Genomic DNA, 18,701 nt, shown 5'->3' on the forward strand with positions numbered 1-18,701 from the left:
CAAACATGGAGACAGACACACTGACATTTCTTGTAGGATTCATGCAGACTGAAGGGGGAGCTCTGAAGTGCTTAAAGAGCTTTGCGGTTTCACCTGACAGATCTCATTGACCTCAATCTGAAGCTGGTTAAGGATCCTAATCTACTCACTTTCAATTATACGTATCTGTGTGCAAGCGCAGTGTGTGTGTGAGCGTGCAGTGCATTTCCTTGCTGTTTCTTTTTATTCTTTTTTGTTGTAAATAAAGTTTATTATTGTCAGTTTAACTTTTGTGCCCCGTGCTCTTTTTGTGGAGTCATCGTTGGTTAAGCTCCAGAGTCATTGCAGAGAAAAAAAGCATAACTACAAATAACTTAAACTAAAAATCTACCTAAAGCAAAATTACGCAGAGACATAATGTAGGTGCTGACTACAAACAAATCTCATCACATCATTCCAATATTACGTGTTGAAAATGTTGTATCTTGAAGCAAACATGTATGTAGTGCTGTGATCCCACCCTCTCACTGAAGTTACATGGTGCAGAAACAAGTGACGGAGACACCACTCACCGTGTTACAAGACACTGTACCATCAACTTGATTTTGTAGACATTATTTGTTGCATAATGTTGCTTTAAGTGAAAGATCTGCATACCTCCCTGCAGTCATTCACCGTCGGCAAACAGAACAGAACCTTTGTTATTATAAAATATAGAGCTTTAATTTATTAGTCAGCAACATTGATGAGGAAGAAAAAAGATAGTAATTTTTTACAGGTCATTACAATAACATCAACTGTGCATTATATCATACATTACTTTACCTCAAGGACCCAGAGCAGAGTCTGCCAAACAGAGAAAATAAAATAGATGCACGTGTTTGAACTATATGCAAATTTGTTTTGCAAAGTATTGAGAACGACAAAGAGAGAGAGAGAGCGAGAGAGAGAGAGACACACAGAGAGAGAGGAGGAGAGAGAGAGATAAAATCACAATCTGACCTTCTTGTACTTTCAGCATTTCCCACCATGAAAAAGGTTCGAGCACATCTTTTCCTGCACTGATAGTATTTCCATATTCCCACGACAAGATAGACATTCACTGACATCCACAGCAACAGAGCATTTTTAGACAAATACCATATACATATACTGTACATGCCATGCACAATGAAAAGCCACCTTTCTGAAGATTTTGGTACAGGTTTCTCTTCAGGTTTGGTGGTGTTCGGCTTGTTAGTGGTTGTACTTGTGACAGTTTTCTTTCACTGCACGGAAGCTGCTCGGTATAAACAGTTTTATATGAAGCCTGTGGCGTCTATGATGGCAGGATGGCACTGCAGTAGAGCTCTGTTGTCAACCAGCTAATACAGAAAATACAGCACCGGTTAAAGTAGTTAATTTCCAATCAAAGCTAAGCTAAAGTGTAGACTTATTAATGAAACCGATATTTAGCATGAAACTGGCAGGAATGCAAACGTTGGAGTGCTTGGAACATACAAGCTGCTCTGCCTTATATGAATATACCGCAGATGCCACAGATACATGTGAAGTATTTACCAATTTGGCAACAGAAGGTGCTTCGTCTCTAATATTTTTTTATTTATCACAAACTGTCACAAACTCACATATAGCTGCCTGCTGGAATTCCTCATCTCCAAAAGAGAAAAGAGAAGGCAATGTTATATTTTCAGCTTTTGTGTCGTTAGAACACCCTTTAACCCCCCCGAAAAACAGCTTATCACAAAGATCACGTTTGTTAAGGATACAACATTGAGATGTGATATTCACATAAAAATGAAACAAACACTTGGCAGCAACTGATTTTTGGAAGAATTTGGGGTGCGGGTGATGCAACGTCGTTAACGCAAGGTCAAGCTGGACCACAGCGTGAGAGGAGGGACGTCTCACTCGATCTGCCACAAAGGGCCTGCTTTCATCAACACGCGACCGCGTGAGAGCGTGACGCGTTGTCACGGCTGCAGTCGGCGGGCATTTCTTTTCCATCCGTTCATGTCCCAAGAAATGCCGTCATCATTCTGTCAACAGCTCGCAGTTAAAAAAAACCAAAACAAAACAGAAAAACAAACTGTCTGCTTTAGTTCGAGGAGTTTCGACTCGACTTCCAGCGTAGACACTGAATACTGCCAGCAGTCAAGTGATCCAACACGGTCACCTTAACAGTCTGTGAATCCATGTGTGGATGACTCCCAATGTCCTCGGGTTACTGTTGCTGTTTCTCAAAAACACCAAACATAAAGATATTCTCAACATAATAACACATCGTAATAAACAATAACACTAACAATAATATTATAATAACAACAATATTTGCACGGATTTACCTATTCACAAAAAAAAACATGTTTTCTAGATAGGTACAAAGAATTACTTTTTACAACCTACAATAAATATTGTGTATTTTTTTTCCCAACAGTTACATAGAGACTGTTTGATGCTGTTGATTTTGGTTGCAGTGTCCGTCTTGTCCGTTGGTTTTTCTAAACTGGAGTCATTTCCCTAGGAGGTGGTGTGAAAAGGTGGACAGGTAGACTAGGGTGGGGGGGGGGGGGGGGGGGGGGGGGGATGTTTGATAAGGTGTTATTCCGGCTCCTCATGTCTCGGCCGGAGTCGTTTGCTCATCGTGATGTCGACGGTTGCGAGGCTTCTTCTGCTCTTTCAGCTCCTTCAGGCTTTTGGCTTTGTTGTCCCCGAGGGTGCCCTCTCCGAGCTGCCAGTAATCCTGGCAGTACTGGTTGATCAGGCCCATCTCCGGTTGGCTCAGGATGGTCAGCAGGTCCTTATACTGACCAGCGCTCGGAGTCCAGGTGCTGGACTGCAGCGGAGGGAGGGCCGGGCTGCCCGTCTCCACCAACACGTTGTTGACCGTGCGACTGGAAAGCACCACGAGCTGCAGTTTGACGAGCGTGTGCTTGAAGTTTTTCTCTGTGGAGGTGCACTGGTAGATGCCGCCGTCGGACGACTGCAGAGAGCGGATCAGGAGGCCTTGTTCTGTTTTGAGGGTGCGGCCCTCTGAGCGAATCTGGAAGGAGGGACAGTACAGATGTTAAATGTAAAATATTAACACTCATATGCGGATGGGGGACAAATTAAAGGGAGAACATGCGTAGAGGAGGGGAGAGATACATAAAAATCAGATGCATCTGTGCATCAGGACTCTGGCAAATGTGAAAATAACAATGAATAAATTGTGGCAACCCACAGAGTCACCAGATCTCAACCCAGTTGAAAAGTTCTCCACCACCACCACCATAAGGCCAAAAAATGTAATACATACTTTAATCTTAAGATTTATTTTGTGTCTGTGATAACCTCTGATGTCACATGTCCTTCTGTTACGTCTGGCTCTGTTTTTATTTATGTCTATCACCTGTATTCAGGTCTCTCTTGCAAAAGAGATGTTGTTGTCATGTTGTTCTCAATGAGAATACCTGATTAAATATGTCATATGTAAAAATGACACAATAATTTGTGGAGAAATGGTGTTCATAGACTTGAAAATGAGCCTTGAGGTCGTCTGTGGTGGCCTGAAACCATACGAGGACACTTCATGTCGTTTTTTCGTTTTGTCACCCATCTTTAGATTCACACACCAGAACTGCAGATATGTGCACTGATTATACAGACGGCTTCAAACCACGTGACAGCGAAGGCTTTTGCTCACCTCTTTTCTTCTGTCGCTGTTTTCCTTCTGCAGGTGCCACTTGAGAGACATGTGAGGAGACCTGGCCTGGCACTCCAGGAACGTGGTGCTGCCTTCCACCCCATACTGCACCGTCTCCAGAGTGTTCTTATTGGCTATGAAACAATATGATGTGTTATTCACGTAGAAGATGTATAAAATATACAAACTAGATAGATGGATAGAGCACACTCAAAGAGGTAGGTATAGGTATCCAGACACTCACTGTTAGAGTTATAACCTCTGCACTGGCGGATTGGGTTTCCATACTTCACATCCTGCCGACGGCTCCGTCTAGAGGGGTCAGATCAACAAGCCAAAATAAAAAGCTTAACTTCAACATATATCGAAATGACCTCTTTATCAAGTAAAACACAAACACATGCAAACGAGTTCTGTAACCTACACACAGGCTGTCTATACTATCCTAATCCTCACCTCTTCTGTGAGGATGAGTATCTGGAGCAGGACTTGCCATCCCAGGCACAGTACGGGTCTCTGGCCAGACAGCAGTCAGCGCAGGCCTCCCCGTACACATCACAGCGATGGAGAGCCAGGTGGGTCACCCCCAACACTGATCCTACATACAGTTGTTGCTATTAAAAAAAACAGAAAAGAAAAATAGAAGTAAGAAAATAAAGTAATCAGATATAAACATATTCAGGACAACTTTTATCTTACAGCTATGAGAAAGTTAGTAGTTACTTTTGTTGAGTTTATAATCAGTTGCTGTTTTTCTGAAGGATTTCCTTGAAAGAATTACTCCATTTAAAGCCGAACAGTGTTCTCCAGATCATATGTACAGCGTGCGCTTGCCTGCAGCTAAATTCCACTTTTTCTCCAGTTCAGCTCTCAAGGTTAGAAAATTACCGCGATGATAAACTGTAAATCCATCATTTGGACACTGTGTCTGTTTCCCCCATAATAAGCACCAAAAATGACGTGGTTCTTTCCAGGAACCTTCCCATGAATGTACAGATACATACTGTACTAACTCCTTTCAGAGAAACTGTAGAAGCTATGGTAACTGTTTAGTTGTTACAGTGTTGCAGCATTTTATTCTTATATTGTTATTTGTTTTTTTTTATTCTAGAATTTAAAATGTAATGATGATTTTGATTGTTTATATTTTGCCATTTCTATGTTGTTTGTGTTTGTTTTATATTTTCATATGAGCTCGTAACAGGTTTCTACCAAAATGTCCCACTTACTATCTTACTTTATATGTTTTGATTCCCTTGTGTTTTGTGTGTTTGTACATAAAGCTTACATGAGTTACATAATTTTCTCATTTAGAGTAATGACTATACACACATATTTTATCTGACGTCTGACTGCTGTGCTACAATTTACTCATTTGCTTAACTATGTGGTCTGAGCCACTTCAAAGTAACTTACCCGTTTGGATGAAATCTTCATGGTGGTAATTGATGTGGGAACCTGCGGTTACAAAGTTAACGACAGCTTTAAAACGAGCACAAAGACGAATATTCAGTGATATTTTTTTGGGTCGCAGATAACAGACAAGATAAATGAGGTGAAAAAGAGAATAAGGTCCGACCTTGAAGACCTCCACTTCCTCTAAGACCAGCTCCTCTGTCTGCAGGTCGTCTCTGGGCAGGACAATCACTTTCTGGACTGACCCGCGATCTGCAAAACAGGGGAATGAAAAAAGTTCATTGAATGAAACGCAAGTTTCATCCACTTAATTATCATTTTTCTGACAGGAAACTGCTTTGAGAATTCCCTTAATTACAACCCATTTGGACAGTACCAAGGCCAGAGGACATATACAGTTGACGATGACACTATTATATCACTGTACAACTATCATATAACGAGTCGTGCTGACCTGTGCCCAGGAAGAGCACCTCGTAGCTCCCATCGGCAGCTGCCACTTGGTCCACTGCAATTGTGGTGAACTCGTAGTCCACATTGGTTCTGACCACCAGGGGGCGCTTGTGCACTGGGTATACCGCATTGTACATGGTGGGGTGGTTTCTCATGAAGTTGATCACCTCGTCTGGGTAATCCTTTGTGGATTTCATGTTGGGGGTGAAAGTGCCTCCAGGACACTATTGGAAAAGAAAAAGCATATAACTATCAAACTTGCAATTTAGCAAATTCCCTCTGCAATAAAAAAAAAAACGAATTCTATATAAAAGATCTTTATTGTTCGTAGCTCACAGTGCCAGGTCGTGGGTAGGGGATCTTCCCAGTGTACGCCACCCACTGGTAGTTGGGCCCCTCCTTGTGGGCAAAAGGCCCGTTGAAGACCATGCGGATGTCGGCCATGGAGTAGACGCACACCGCCGAGCCTTTAAACACAGACCTGGAGGAGGGTGGGAGATAAAGGGTGAGCGCACAGAGACAACAGCGGCAGCAGCAGCAGCAGCTCGAGGATACAGATTAACTCACTCCCTGAGATAATTACTACGGGTGTTCTCTGCTGCTGGTACAATCTACTTCCTTCCCACGTACTCAGCCAGGCCTCTTACAGGAACACACTGAAACATTATGACGCACAAACACACACTCAACCAGAGTCAAGCTGTCTGACACACTGACATACAAACACCCACGTACTGCAGAGAATCGCCAGAGCTCCGGCTCTCGCTGCTGTGTGGTGGGTGTACTATGTTTGTAACTCCTGTCATGGGCCTCTATCATTAGCGCCGCATGTGTTTTTATCAGCTGGGTTTAAATGTGCCTGATGCCTAAGAAGAGGATGGAAACAATAACAGTATTTGTTTCTCAAATACATTAATCAAGGCGCGTTTATTATGACTCTGTGCGCGCCTCTCCCTGCAGTCAGAATCTAAATTTCCATGTCTGGTTGGCTCCCTTGAATTTTAATGCCGTGTTGTTGAATGACAACTTGCTATCAAACCTGACCTATAAGGAACTATAGGCTCAGTCAGTCTCTCAGAGGAGCGCGACTCCCTCCGGGCTCCACGTTCACAGCCCCGTTTTTGTCTTTGTAGCCTAAATCTGACGGGCCATACACAACACAGCATTTCAATATCAGAGAGAGCCGACGCCTTCAGGCTGAGTGAAAAGTGAACAGAAACTGCAGCAGGAAACCAAAATACACCTTCTCTCCAAACTGCACTAAAGTTAAGAGAGTCGGAGGAAGCTGTCAGTCACTCACCCTGAAACTGAGAAGACTCCGTAGATGACGGGGTTCTTGGTGTCTTGAGTCGGCTGGATATACACATCCCCTAATAGATGAAGACAAAGTTTAGCGCTATTAGTCACAGTGATAAGGCATGAAAAGCAGAGAAAGAAGAAGTACCGAGACCATTCAAGCCATTTTGTGCAGGATTTATCTGCTGCTGTCGGTGAAAAAGGAATATGTTGAGTCTCATTCCTCAAATAGAAACGCTTTGAGCGGGAAGTAACAGTGCAGTGACATCAATTAAGTCCTGCTCCACAGATGTATTTATTTTTTGGAAACAAATCTTTGCTGTATCCAATATTTGTGAAATATGAGATGTATTTTGACCCATTGGTGCCTCAAACAATTATTCAAATCGGACAACAGTCGGACAGGTCACACCTGAGACTCTCACCCAGGAGGGGACCATTCGTAACAGTCCAAAACTCATGATATGTTTGTGAACTATTTGAAATGTTTGTTCGCAAGTTATATTTTCAAAGTCTAAGCAGTCGTTGTAACAAGTACTCACAAGTTTTTTCCGTATGACTTTGTACCTAAAATCGTAATCTGTCAAGTAACCAGTAACTACAGCAGTTTAATGAAATGCAGTGGAAGTACAATATCTCCACTGAAATTTACCTAATATCATATTTCAGTAATTGAGAGAATCTTCGTAGTTACATTCTGCCACTGATGAAAACGAAGCCTTTCTACAGAAGCACAGCTGTCAAGAGGAACGGTCAGGCGGAGAAAAGATGGCGCATTAAGTAAATATTAGTGTCTGTGTCTGTGCATCAAATCATCCAAAGCTTTCCAGATTCCACCTGGTTCCAACCCAAAGCAATTGTAATTGTGACATATGGAGATTTTTCTTGCTTCCTAGGAAGGGGAGTTTAAAGGAGAGTTCCTCATGATTTGTGGTTACCGGAGCCTCAGTGAGATCCTGAATCCAAACTCTTCCAATGCTGAAACTACAGTTCCTGAATCCCAGCAGGGAATACGAGTGAAACGGAGAGCTTGGGCTGAAACATAACTTTAATAGGAGCCATATGCATCCAATAACTGCGGGGTTGAAAAAATCGTGAACCCTGCATCTCCTCTGATGGCTTAATGAGAGAAAAGTGCAAGGAAAAGCAATGAGGAAGACAAATGGAATAAATTTAAAGTAGACAGGTTGAGTAGAATAACACTTCACCACAACATACTGAACACATAGGTCCATTTAATGCTGCGCATCAGCAGGAAACTGGTGCAGAGGGCTCGCATCGCTTGATTTAAATGGCCTCGAAAAGACAAGGACAACAATCATCTTGAGTCAATTCTTTGCAAAACACCTATTACAATAATGAGGCTTGAAATCCTACCCATTCTTTTTTAACCTAAGACCTTTTTCATGGTTATCTGTGAAGCTTGAAGCAAGACAGTAAGAACGTAGAGCCATCCACTCGGATTTATCTCTCATATTTCACCTGTACAATCGTAAAAAGTCAGTGTGTAAAAAGAACAAAATGTGAAGCTACTATCAAGCATTGAGGATGCAATGTGATGACACATGACTTGATCCTTGTTCCCTCAAGATAAACAAGCTTAGATCCACATGACTTCTATGAAAACACAATTTCTGACTCTGCAAAATCAACAAACTCTCCTTTGATCGGGAGCTCGAAATCATTTCAGTGAAATCGACCTCCTCACATGCCAAGGTATGAAAATGACAGGTAATGGCTGCGCACTAAAGCAAAAATTAACTTTTGGCAAACAAAGTAGAAATTCATAACCCCATCTGACGCCAGTTTGACAGGCCTCCTGGCTACAGAGGGAGCGCAGCGAAAGAAAAGAGAAATAAATCAGCAAAGAAATGGAACAAGTTGCGTCACCGCAAACTTGTGTTTCTGATGTGTCAGATCAGACAGAGCCTTTGAGGCACTTTCAGCATCACATTAGCAGAGAAACATCTCCTGATTGCTGCAAGCGCAGAAAGAAGCACAAAGAGAGGCGATAAATACAGTGTTTTTGTAAAGTGAAAACAAGAGAGAGTGAGTGATACGCCCACCGAATGGTCACTGGAAGGAAGAGTGACTGCAAATCATCAGCTCCTGTGTACCTACTCTAAAGGATGTGCAGCGAAAATATGTTGCTGAAATGTCCACTTGGAATAAATTTGGAGAAAATTAAAAAACAAACAAAGCAACAACAAACAAGACCCTTGTCTTCATATACAGTAAAGCGGTTTTGGGATTTGTGGTGTACAGCGACATAAGAAATAACTCAATGAAAAAACAATTTTTCACTCCATAATTACATTTCAGAAAAGGCAATAAAACTTTATAGCCCACACATTCATTCTCATTTTTGTCTGGCAGACAACTTCAGCTCTCTCACATCTGTGTGTCTCTCTTTATATTCCTCTTCTCCCTCGGTGCCGCACTGAACGCTTTCTCTTCTGTTAGCCTCTGCCTCACCATCTGAATCTACTCCACTCTCTCCCATGAGTCCTCATACAACCACTCTGATGCCTCTGCAAGGCCCCGTCAGGACCAGCAGGACTGGAGACAGAATACATTTCGACCAGACTGTCTGTGGTTGTGGGAAGGACGTCCACAGAGCTGTGGGATGTCTCGTTGCACCTCAGGACTCGCAATGACCTCACCACGAGTGCTCATCTGCACTCAAACTACAACTGACCTGCTGCGCTGTGGATAGACTGCTGAAAGTGCAGCAACGCTGACAGAAGAGTGTTCTTCTGTCACTGACAGAGTGCTCTTCATGCATCACATACATTTGCATCTTGCAAAGCCTCATCACAGCAGGAATAAGAGCTGCTGCTATACATGCAGCTAATAGCACCGCTGGATGCACCGTTACTGGGTGAATTATTTTACTTCACAATGCATCTGACTGCAAACACTTATGACCCAGAGATAATCTTGTGTGCATGTGTGATGCGTCAAGTGCAGATCTTAACAAGAAACACCCTACAGGTCACATGCTGCATTTCATTATGTTAATTTGGGGTAATTTATAGATTTGTTATAGTATAGTAATTTATATAATTTATAGTAATTACATGTTGTACAAGATTAAGGTTTAATGATAAATTAGTGCATTGCTTGGTTATTCTTAAAAAGTTATTTTTTGCATTATGCGACGAATTCACAGGGCGGCCATTTTCCTGCAATATCATGCTCAGGCAGGGAAATTAAAATGCTAGGATAATGTTATGTGTATAAGACATATAAACGTAGATAATCTAACAAACTATTATTTTACAGCTCCCCAATTAATCAGCAACTGAAATGATGATGGACATTGAAACTCTGGAGGCACCTTCTGCCATATTTAAAGGCAGAACAATGTATTTGATAACTCTTTAGCTGATGCTAGCATTCAACAACTTCTTCGCTTATATTACCTTTTGGTTAAATCCACTGTTTCTTCATTGATGATGACAAACTGCAGATTATCTACGTTTGTATGACTTGCACCCCAGAACACAGCAGTAGAATATTTGAGCTTCCCTCTATGAGCGTGATGTCACAGGAAAATGGCCACCATGTGATTATAGTCCTTGAAACATATTCATATTAAAATGACTGTTGCCCACTTCATTGGGGCTAATCTTTTACTTACAAATTTATTTTATGATATTTCTTTCAAAAGCCGCCTCACAGAAGACTTGACTTGATTGAGCATTATTAATTTAAGTTTAGTTTAACTTGACTCCATTTCTTCAGATGGACTCATCTTAATTTAACCTTGCAGTTCAAATCACAATCAAATCGTAAAGTCTTTCAATCATTTCAATCTTGTCTGAGATGAATTTGATTCCCAATGAGGACACATATTCCAACTTACGTGTAGGAAAGACCAGTGAAAAGTAGTGAAAGATTTGCTGCTCATACCACAGTCATTACAATTTCAGGATACTACAAATCCTTCCTTAATCCTGTCCGTCATGTGAGTGACGGACAGGCCGGGATGATCCACAGGCGTCTGGCTGATCCCAGCTGCTCATTACTTTGATTACTCTGTATGCGTGTGTGTTTGCTTTTCAATCTCTAGTCTTCTTTAAGTACAAATTCTCTGTGAAACATGTTGCAGGCGCTTGAAACGATCACAGTCTTAGAGTAAGGATGCTACCTTTAAGGATGTTACCTGCAGGAGTCATGTTGATGTTCAAAGGAACTGACGTGTCAAGCTTAACATGCAAGAGTCTGTGACACCTTAATCTAAAGCTGCAGCTTCCCTGGGATTCTTCTCAGCATTGCTGCTCATAAGCAGACACATGCTGCTGTAAATGCTGCTTTGCAGGGTGTGTGTGAGAGTGTGTATGTGTGTGTGTGTGTGTGTGTGTTTTCGTTGCTCCAGTACATTGAGCTTCTACTCACACACTGCAGCAGAATTTGAGTAGATGTTAAGCTAAAAGCCTTACCATCATGGTGAAAGTATGCAAAGCAAATGGAGGTTAAAATGTGAGAACTCTACTAATGAGAAAGTTGTTGATGCTAAATCTGTCAACACGGAGTCCATCTGGAGACCTTTGCTTTGAAATGGAGTTACACGCTCATGTAAAAAGTCTCATTTTACTCTACATCTCGGTCATGCTTGTACTCATTATGTGCTTCACACTAAGCACTTGAAGCTGATGCACTATGTTCTCCGAGTTGCGTATTGAGATTTGTAAAATCCCCACATTGAAGGAGCGGCCTGTCAGTAAACTTTTTGGCAAATTCAAAAAATATCTCCTTCAGGTTCGCTAGCCATGTGCACGCTGAGTGTTTATCCAGTGTTCCTACACAGCCCTGGCTATGTGACGAGCAAATTTAGCAACAGGTGGTGTTGAAGCTTGTGCACAGTAGGAGGAGGGTCGATATGGGGAATGAGGGGGACAGTAAATTGAGAGGTTGCATAATCATGTGATATTGCAAATTAATGCAGCACTTTTGACTTAACACACAAACCAATCCATTTCACATGAGGAACTATTGGCAGCTAAGGGTGTGGTTTACGTGTATCATGCAGGAAGAGCAGCGATCACCTACAAAGTATTCTGCGTTAACATTAGTGAGGCTTGAAGGCATGAAGATGAATGCAGAAATTGTTCTGTCTCTGCTTGATACGTAATGCATGGTAACATTAGTGTTGCTATGTCTTTGTTACTATCTAGTTTGCCACAGCATGCTGTTGTTATGAAGTTAGATATAATGGCAGGAAAGTTGTGAGTATCACTGTCTCAAGTGTGCTGGCTATGGAAAACTTTCTAATCTTAGCATGTTAGCTTGCATGAATTTAAGAGAACTAGCTTCCGAAGGAGCACTGAGGGGTAGGGAGTATTTGTTTTGGTGTTGGAGTTCAAATATCAACTATATTTCTCTAGAATAACACCCCGCTTTTAAGTACCTTTTTATATATTTGGCTTTGAAGTTAAGTTTTAGATCACAGATCAACGGATGATGGATACAAGCCTGGTGAGGAGATGGGGTGTGTAATGTCCGGAGATGAAAGAACAAAGTGCCACAAACGCTCTGAAAGGGTCAGTGATGGTGGGAGAATCTTAAACAAGGAAATAATCATTCAAACTCACTCAGTTCATCAAAGTGCGTCTCGATGCCGTCAGCTCCGGGCACCGAGCAGATGAGTCGAGCTTTCAGAAATGTGCTCCACTTGTTGACCAGACAGCAGTGTCCGCCGTCATCATTCTGCGGGGAGAAGATTCACAGTAGTCATCCATCGAGCTCTATGGGAATCTCTGACTAACAGCTGTTTGAAACAACCGTCCAAACTAACTGCACCGGCTCTGTTGTTATTGGGCCTGTATGAATCAAGAGCAGCTCTGTGCTTCAGCTTTGGCCCATCTGTACAGGAGGTCAGCCAACTTCTACTGCTGAGGTAGAGATTCAAGCCTTGGGAAAATCATTCGTGAGCTGCAGCTCAACACTTTTTATGGAGATTTGATGATTTGCAGAGCTGGAAGACATACGTTCGCTATCTATCTTTATCTACAGTGACAATCGAGTGGGGAAGAAGTCTGCTTTTCAAGTTTCTTGTAGTGGCATGTGACATGTTTTAAACATATAGCCATGTTTAAAACCACATGGCTTTAATAATGGGCTCTGGATCCACCACTTTAGTCCAAGCTAAGTTATCTTTATGACTATCAGATGGATTCTCGAGACATTTTGTAGAAACATTCATGTTCTCCAGAGGATCCAGCCAACGGACTCAAACGATCCTTGGACTTTTTCTTCTAGCACCACCAGCAGGTACAGGTACGGTATGTCTTCTAATTTAAACAGTCCAACAGCTGCTGGATTCAATGAGAAACATATTCAGGTTCCCTCGAGGATTCATTTTAAAGAAATTGGTGATCCTGTAGTTCCAACATCAGGTCAATCCTTTCACTTGAAATATCTCAGGATGTACTGGCACCAAAGTCTTGTTTCATAGATTTCTTGTAAATAACATACTTTAGGAATGCATCTTGCGAACAAGGGGCATCTTGAGAGGCATTTTTTGAAGTCCGCGTGCAGATGGTTGGAAAGTTTGAGACCCTGCGTCATTATTTGTCCGTCTTCAGTGGAAAACAACACTCCAGGCCTCAGCACTACATCAGTTCTGGTTTTGTGTGTGATGTCCATGCATGTATACAGATGTGGACCAAAGTAAACTCTGCCGCTCAAACATTTCATCCAGAGGAACAAAAATAACACAATGTTTTTCCAAACTCAGCTGTTGAGGCAAACAGCAGAGATTTTGTTTTCTGACTGGTAATTGTTGTGCGTTACCGTTGCACGCTCAGCAATTACTGATTATCATGGGGAACTTCCTTTCTGGGCCTCTCGGAGATGAAGACACAAGGAACGGGCTATAACTAACCACTATGGAGACATATAAACCTTTCAGCTGTGATGATCAACATGAGGTTTGCTGACTGGTGTGATAACTCACCAGGCAGATCCGCCCTATCCTGGACTGGGTCATGGGACTCTGGCCCATCTCAGAGGCTTTCTCGCGGAAGAAGAAGTAGAGCTTGTCATCATTCTTCTCAGCGCTGTCTGGGATGAGGTGTGCATGGACGAATGTTGGATCTGTGCAGGAGGAGGAAGAGGAAGGAGAGACCATTAGCAGCTTTTCACTTCAAAATGTACGGACTTTACTGCGCTTAGAGGGCGTGTACCCGGGAAAGCCACGAGTGCAAAAGCCTGCTCAAATCAAACCATCGGATCAAACCTCAAACTGACTTTCTGTGGAGTCCACTTGTGGTGGAGATTGCCCTGACAAAGTTAAAGAAAGGAATGCCCGGCAGGTCTTTGATGTGAAGTGTCAGTTTCTTACAAACAAGTAATCAAGTCATACAAAAGATACCCAAAACGGTGTAAGAAGCATTGACTACATTATGTCAACAAAATGCAACAGGAAATAAGAACCTGGCTTTATCCAGTGTTCTGATTTATGTTATACAAATGCAATAATAATTGTCTTTCTGTGAGTCAGGTAACATTTTGACCCTGTCCATCTGTAGTGACTCCACCGAGACGCTTTCTTTACATGCTTCCAATGTTAATTATGTTGTTCAGTGTTCAGTGCAGAAATCACTGTGGAGTTTAGCTGAGGTTAATAACAGGCTGCAGCAGTCCCAGTTAGACGGGATGTCTTCCAAAGTTTCTTTTTTAGTTTGAATTTGTCTCTGTATTTCCCAAGTCTTTGTTTCTCTGCAAGTGGAGGAATAGTCACAGGGAATCTTTCACTAAAAAAGACTCTATTTAGAATAGAATGAAATGGAAATTTGGAAGATATGTGATTAATCTGGCTGAGTCAGAACGCTGAAGTCTTACATTGGGTTTGGATGTGTATTTTTGCAAAAGAAACTAGGTCTGCAGATTTAGTCCCCCAGCACTTAAATTAATAGCTAGTATATAAACAGGAGAAACGATAATAGTGAGCAAAAACGATTTCAAAGTCCATATTGATATCTCACTTTTTGTTTTAAGACAGACATGAAAAAAAAAGTGAACCTGTCCTTTCACTGTTGTTGAAAGCAGTAGATCCTGAAGAAAAATACTTTGAGATGGGAACTTAAAGTCGCCTCCATGGAGACATGTGAGTTATATGGCCTCTTAGACCCTCGCTAACTTCACGTGATGACAGTGAACATTGTCACAGTTTGTACGATTCTGGTCTAAGAGGTCTCAGTCTAAAAGTCTAAATGGTGAAGATTTGTATTTAGCCACAGACATCATTCAAACTCTGAGGCAGAGGAAGAGGTCTATTGAGAACGATCCCTGCTGTAACATAAATAATAGTAGCCCGGGGCCCAGAACGGCACTTTAACTAACCCCAACCCAACCCCTTTATTTCTTCCCAGTAACAATGCCCAATATGGAATCACCGCGCGCTCCCACTGGCTGACTTACTGGGTCATCACTGGGCATACAACACAGGGTGCCCCTCCCCGTTGTGACAGACCAGGGTCCCAAATGAGGACAAACCAAAATCAGGAGAAGGGGGGTAACCAGGAACCATGTAATGGGGGGAGGGGATTCCACATGGCTGATTAGCAGGACTCAGGTGTCCCGATTCAGTGCACCACTACCAGGGGACTGTTGTCAGGGCAACAGGGTCAGAGGAAAATCTGGGAGCCAGCAACACTGGGGGAGGCCGTGATTGGTTTGGCAACATCAACCGAAAGCCCCCCGACCAGCATTTATATCGCTGTGGCAATCATGGTTCATTAGAGCGGAGTCATTATTGACATTCAGTCATTTCCCCCAGTTACTACACTACTACTGACCTCGCTTTCAGGCTCTGCAGGCACGCAGTCAACAATTAGCATAGTGCTTTTTTTTAATGCTTCAACTCAACTGATCATGTGGTCAAGTGGAGCAGGGTGGAAAGATCAACAATCTCGTTCCTAGAGGACAAGGCTTGAGGAAAGGACAGTGCTGAAGCAACATATGGGAAGCTACCGCAGGTGAAACATTACAGCAGTGTTCTTCAGGAGCCGAGGAATAAATTAAAACCGGCCTGGAAAGAGATGAGTAGAAGAAATAATGCTGGCTGAAGAACAAGCCGTGAGCTGAGACATTACCGTTTAACCATCTGGAGTTATACTGATCAGTCCTCATGGCTGTCTGCTTCCCCAGCGTACGGAAGATTGCCGAGTCTGTTCCCATGAAATCAATGTAGACTCCTGCATACAGCTCTCCATCTGTCAGACAAACAAGGGAAGGTGAAGTCATCATGGGCGAAATATTTTCGGGTTAAAGTACAGTAGACGTTTGTTTGAAACTTAATTAAGTTCCTTAAAGTTGAATCGTCCCTCCAGGTTTAATCAAAGTCAGACCGGTGGCACGCACAGCAGCTGCATGAGGATTATAATTTCTTTGTATTTAAAAAAAAAAACAGAGCATGGTGCCAAAATACATCCTGCTTGAAAAATCTGATCTGAAGTCTGGTCCAGGAAAAATGTCATGTTTGGTTTAAAAGGGACCTTTCAATTATAATGCAATCATATCACATTCACAAAGCCAGTCAGTGTAATTTCATCAGACAGCTGGATTTACACAGTCTCAATGAACAGCTGGATTTATGATGTCGAGGTTACGGGTCAATCAAAGATTGATATTTTAGCCCTTCAATTTCACCCCCCTGTCACTGCGATGTTTTGACAAAATGAGTCCCCGACACATCACGTCTGGTGTCAGAAAAGGTCATTTTCCCCCGCCTATAAAAAGGTTACATTTAAGAGTCTTTACTGGCTAGAGTATTTACTGTAGTGCTATTTTAAGGGGGTAAACTAAGAGGCAGTAGGTGTAAAAAAAAACAACCTCTTGGCGTCTAAACCAGGGGAATTCCAGCTTCCTCTGTTGTTCTCAGTGTGGTGCGTCGCTGCTCTGTCAGTTACTTAAGACGACCTGTAGCTGATTCTCTTGAGGTTACAGTTTTGTTCAGGTCAGCTGGAAGTAAGCAAAACAGAGGGTCTCTCTATCTTTCTCTCTCTACCTCACACACACACACGCAGGGCAGAAGTCACTGATGATCAACAGCGATGTCTGACCACCTGTAAGCTGCTGACAACAAAAGACCACCCACGGACGGGCGAGAGCACACATCAATCTGACAAAAGAACATATTGATAAAGCTAGAACTATATCATCGACCCATTTCTCAAGATTTTGTGAGCATGTAGAAACGGTTTTCTTTCCAAGAAACTTGTGACTTTGCTGTCACAGGTCGTTCCTTCATGAGCAGATGTGCATTTTCTTTAGTAACACAGTTGGTTGCTGTCATTAGGTAGAAAGAAAGTAGTTCCTACATGAAACTGCTCATATTTTTTGCTGCTTTGAGCACTGCAGGCTGAGCTAGTTCCATTATATGTGAGATAAGGCAGACATACCAACGGCCGATATCTCTAAAACTCTGCAACTCGCATTAAAACAATCAAGATGGATAAATAGCACTACCGGTAAGAGATAGTTAAATAAACCCCTTTCTTTGATTTTGGGGTGAACTTTAGGCAAACCCCACCAAAAGAATTACAGAATGAATGTGGTTACATACAATCCCTTTGAGGCGTGCACAGAAGCTGAACAGCCTAAAACTCTACAAATACTTCAGAACTTCTTTGTTTTCCACACGTATCTATTTAAAGCTGTCTGTAAACAATCTAAGAAGAAAAAAAAAGAAAAAGCAGGGACTTACTGATCAAAGCAGAGACGCTGTTAAGTTTGGGGTCATAAGGACATTTTCCTTTTCCAGAATCCACTTTACCAGGTTCGAGCCGGAAAATGTATTCCTATAAGAAACAGGACAAACATTATCAGTAATCGTCTTGCTTCCATTTGGACGCGGATTCATTGTGTTCAAGGTACTGTGTTGTATGTTAGGGACGGTTGTTCTTAGAATGCCGCGTGTACAAGGCACTTTGAGTATACGCGGATGTTAGCAGCCGCAGCATCGAACTAATAACGCGATCGGTTTAGAAGCACGGTAACAATGGCGAGGAGTGAGCTGTGACCCCACAGCTCGCTGAAAAACAGACTCTCTCACAGCACTATTGGATCTGCTGAGGGGAACAAAAAAGCACACAAAGCCAGTTATCTGTGAGATGGAGAGGTGGAGGAAAATGCTGAGAGCAATCCAAAACTCATCCACCATGCGTCTGATGTTAGTGGCTCAAACAAGAATTCATTATTCCGCAGTGCAAGAGGACATCTTGAACATCTGTGTCAACACTGGGTGTGCGTCTACATGGAGGTTTGTCGGGCACTTCAAAGCGGGCTGACGGTGTCTGACAGGTAGGAAATATGCGAGAGGAAGAAGAATAATGTCAATGCTGCACTTGTTATCCCCTCTTTGAATAATTTTTTTTCAGGGAACAGCATAAAATATAACTCAAAAATTATGTGTATGTACTGAATCTCCATTTGGAACGACTCATAAATCAACATCTCAGGGAAAAATAATCGTAATCAACTTTGCATGTGTTTGACTGAAAACCTTTTATAACGGAATTTTAACCCCAAAAAAACAGTGTTCACGTGATCACAGTTATGAGGTCAGTACCTAAAAGATTATTTTTTTTTTTTTTACTTTCAATGCTTCTGTTGAGGTTTAGGAATGACGCCTTGAATGTGTGTTGTTAACGTTTGAAACATCATCAGAACAAAAAAATCCTCAAGTTGAAAAAAGTGATTGATAGTTAACAGTTTTAAAATGTGTGACATCAAATTTTGGCTGCTAAGCTCCATCCGTGCTAACAAGTGTGGAAGGTATAAACAAAAAAAAAAAAAGAAGAAGGATGTCATGGGAAAAAACATTCCGAGTTCCGACATTAGCAGAAAATGTTCTTCAAAGTAA

General features: G+C 42.1%; 1 protein-coding gene across 3 annotated transcripts in view; it reads right to left on the reverse strand.

The window, feature by feature from the left end:
• Positions 1 to 680: 680 nt before the first annotated feature.
• Positions 681 to 18,701, reverse strand: part of sema3fa (sema domain, immunoglobulin domain (Ig), short basic domain, secreted, (semaphorin) 3Fa) — a 59,732-nt gene continuing 41,711 nt past the window's right edge. For 2 of the 3 annotated variants that reach the window (XM_030421217.1, XM_030421216.1), the window contains exons 7-19: positions 17,544 to 17,637; positions 15,931 to 16,050; positions 13,791 to 13,930; positions 12,427 to 12,541; positions 6,834 to 6,903; positions 5,870 to 6,014; positions 5,535 to 5,757; positions 5,244 to 5,332; positions 5,081 to 5,122; positions 4,121 to 4,278; positions 3,909 to 3,991; positions 3,665 to 3,798; positions 681 to 3,022 (exon numbers count right to left, since the gene is read on the reverse strand). In XM_030421217.1, coding sequence (XP_030277077.1) covers positions 2,594 to 3,022; positions 3,665 to 3,798; positions 3,909 to 3,991; positions 4,121 to 4,278; positions 5,081 to 5,122; positions 5,244 to 5,332; positions 5,535 to 5,757; positions 5,870 to 6,014; positions 6,834 to 6,903; positions 12,427 to 12,541; positions 13,791 to 13,930; positions 15,931 to 16,050; positions 17,544 to 17,637 — 1,842 coding nt within the window. In that variant the 3' untranslated portion in view covers positions 681 to 2,593. The remainder of the gene's footprint in view (positions 3,023 to 3,664; positions 3,799 to 3,908; positions 3,992 to 4,120; positions 4,279 to 5,080; positions 5,123 to 5,243; positions 5,333 to 5,534; positions 5,758 to 5,869; positions 6,015 to 6,833; positions 6,904 to 12,426; positions 12,542 to 13,790; positions 13,931 to 15,930; positions 16,051 to 17,543; positions 17,638 to 18,701) is intronic. The other variant, XM_030421218.1, reaches the window with a different exon arrangement.

The sequence above is a fragment of the Sparus aurata genome, chromosome 6 (genome assembly GCF_900880675.1).
Source record: "Sparus aurata chromosome 6, fSpaAur1.1, whole genome shotgun sequence".
Classification (NCBI taxonomy): Eukaryota; Metazoa; Chordata; class Actinopteri; order Spariformes; family Sparidae; genus Sparus; species Sparus aurata.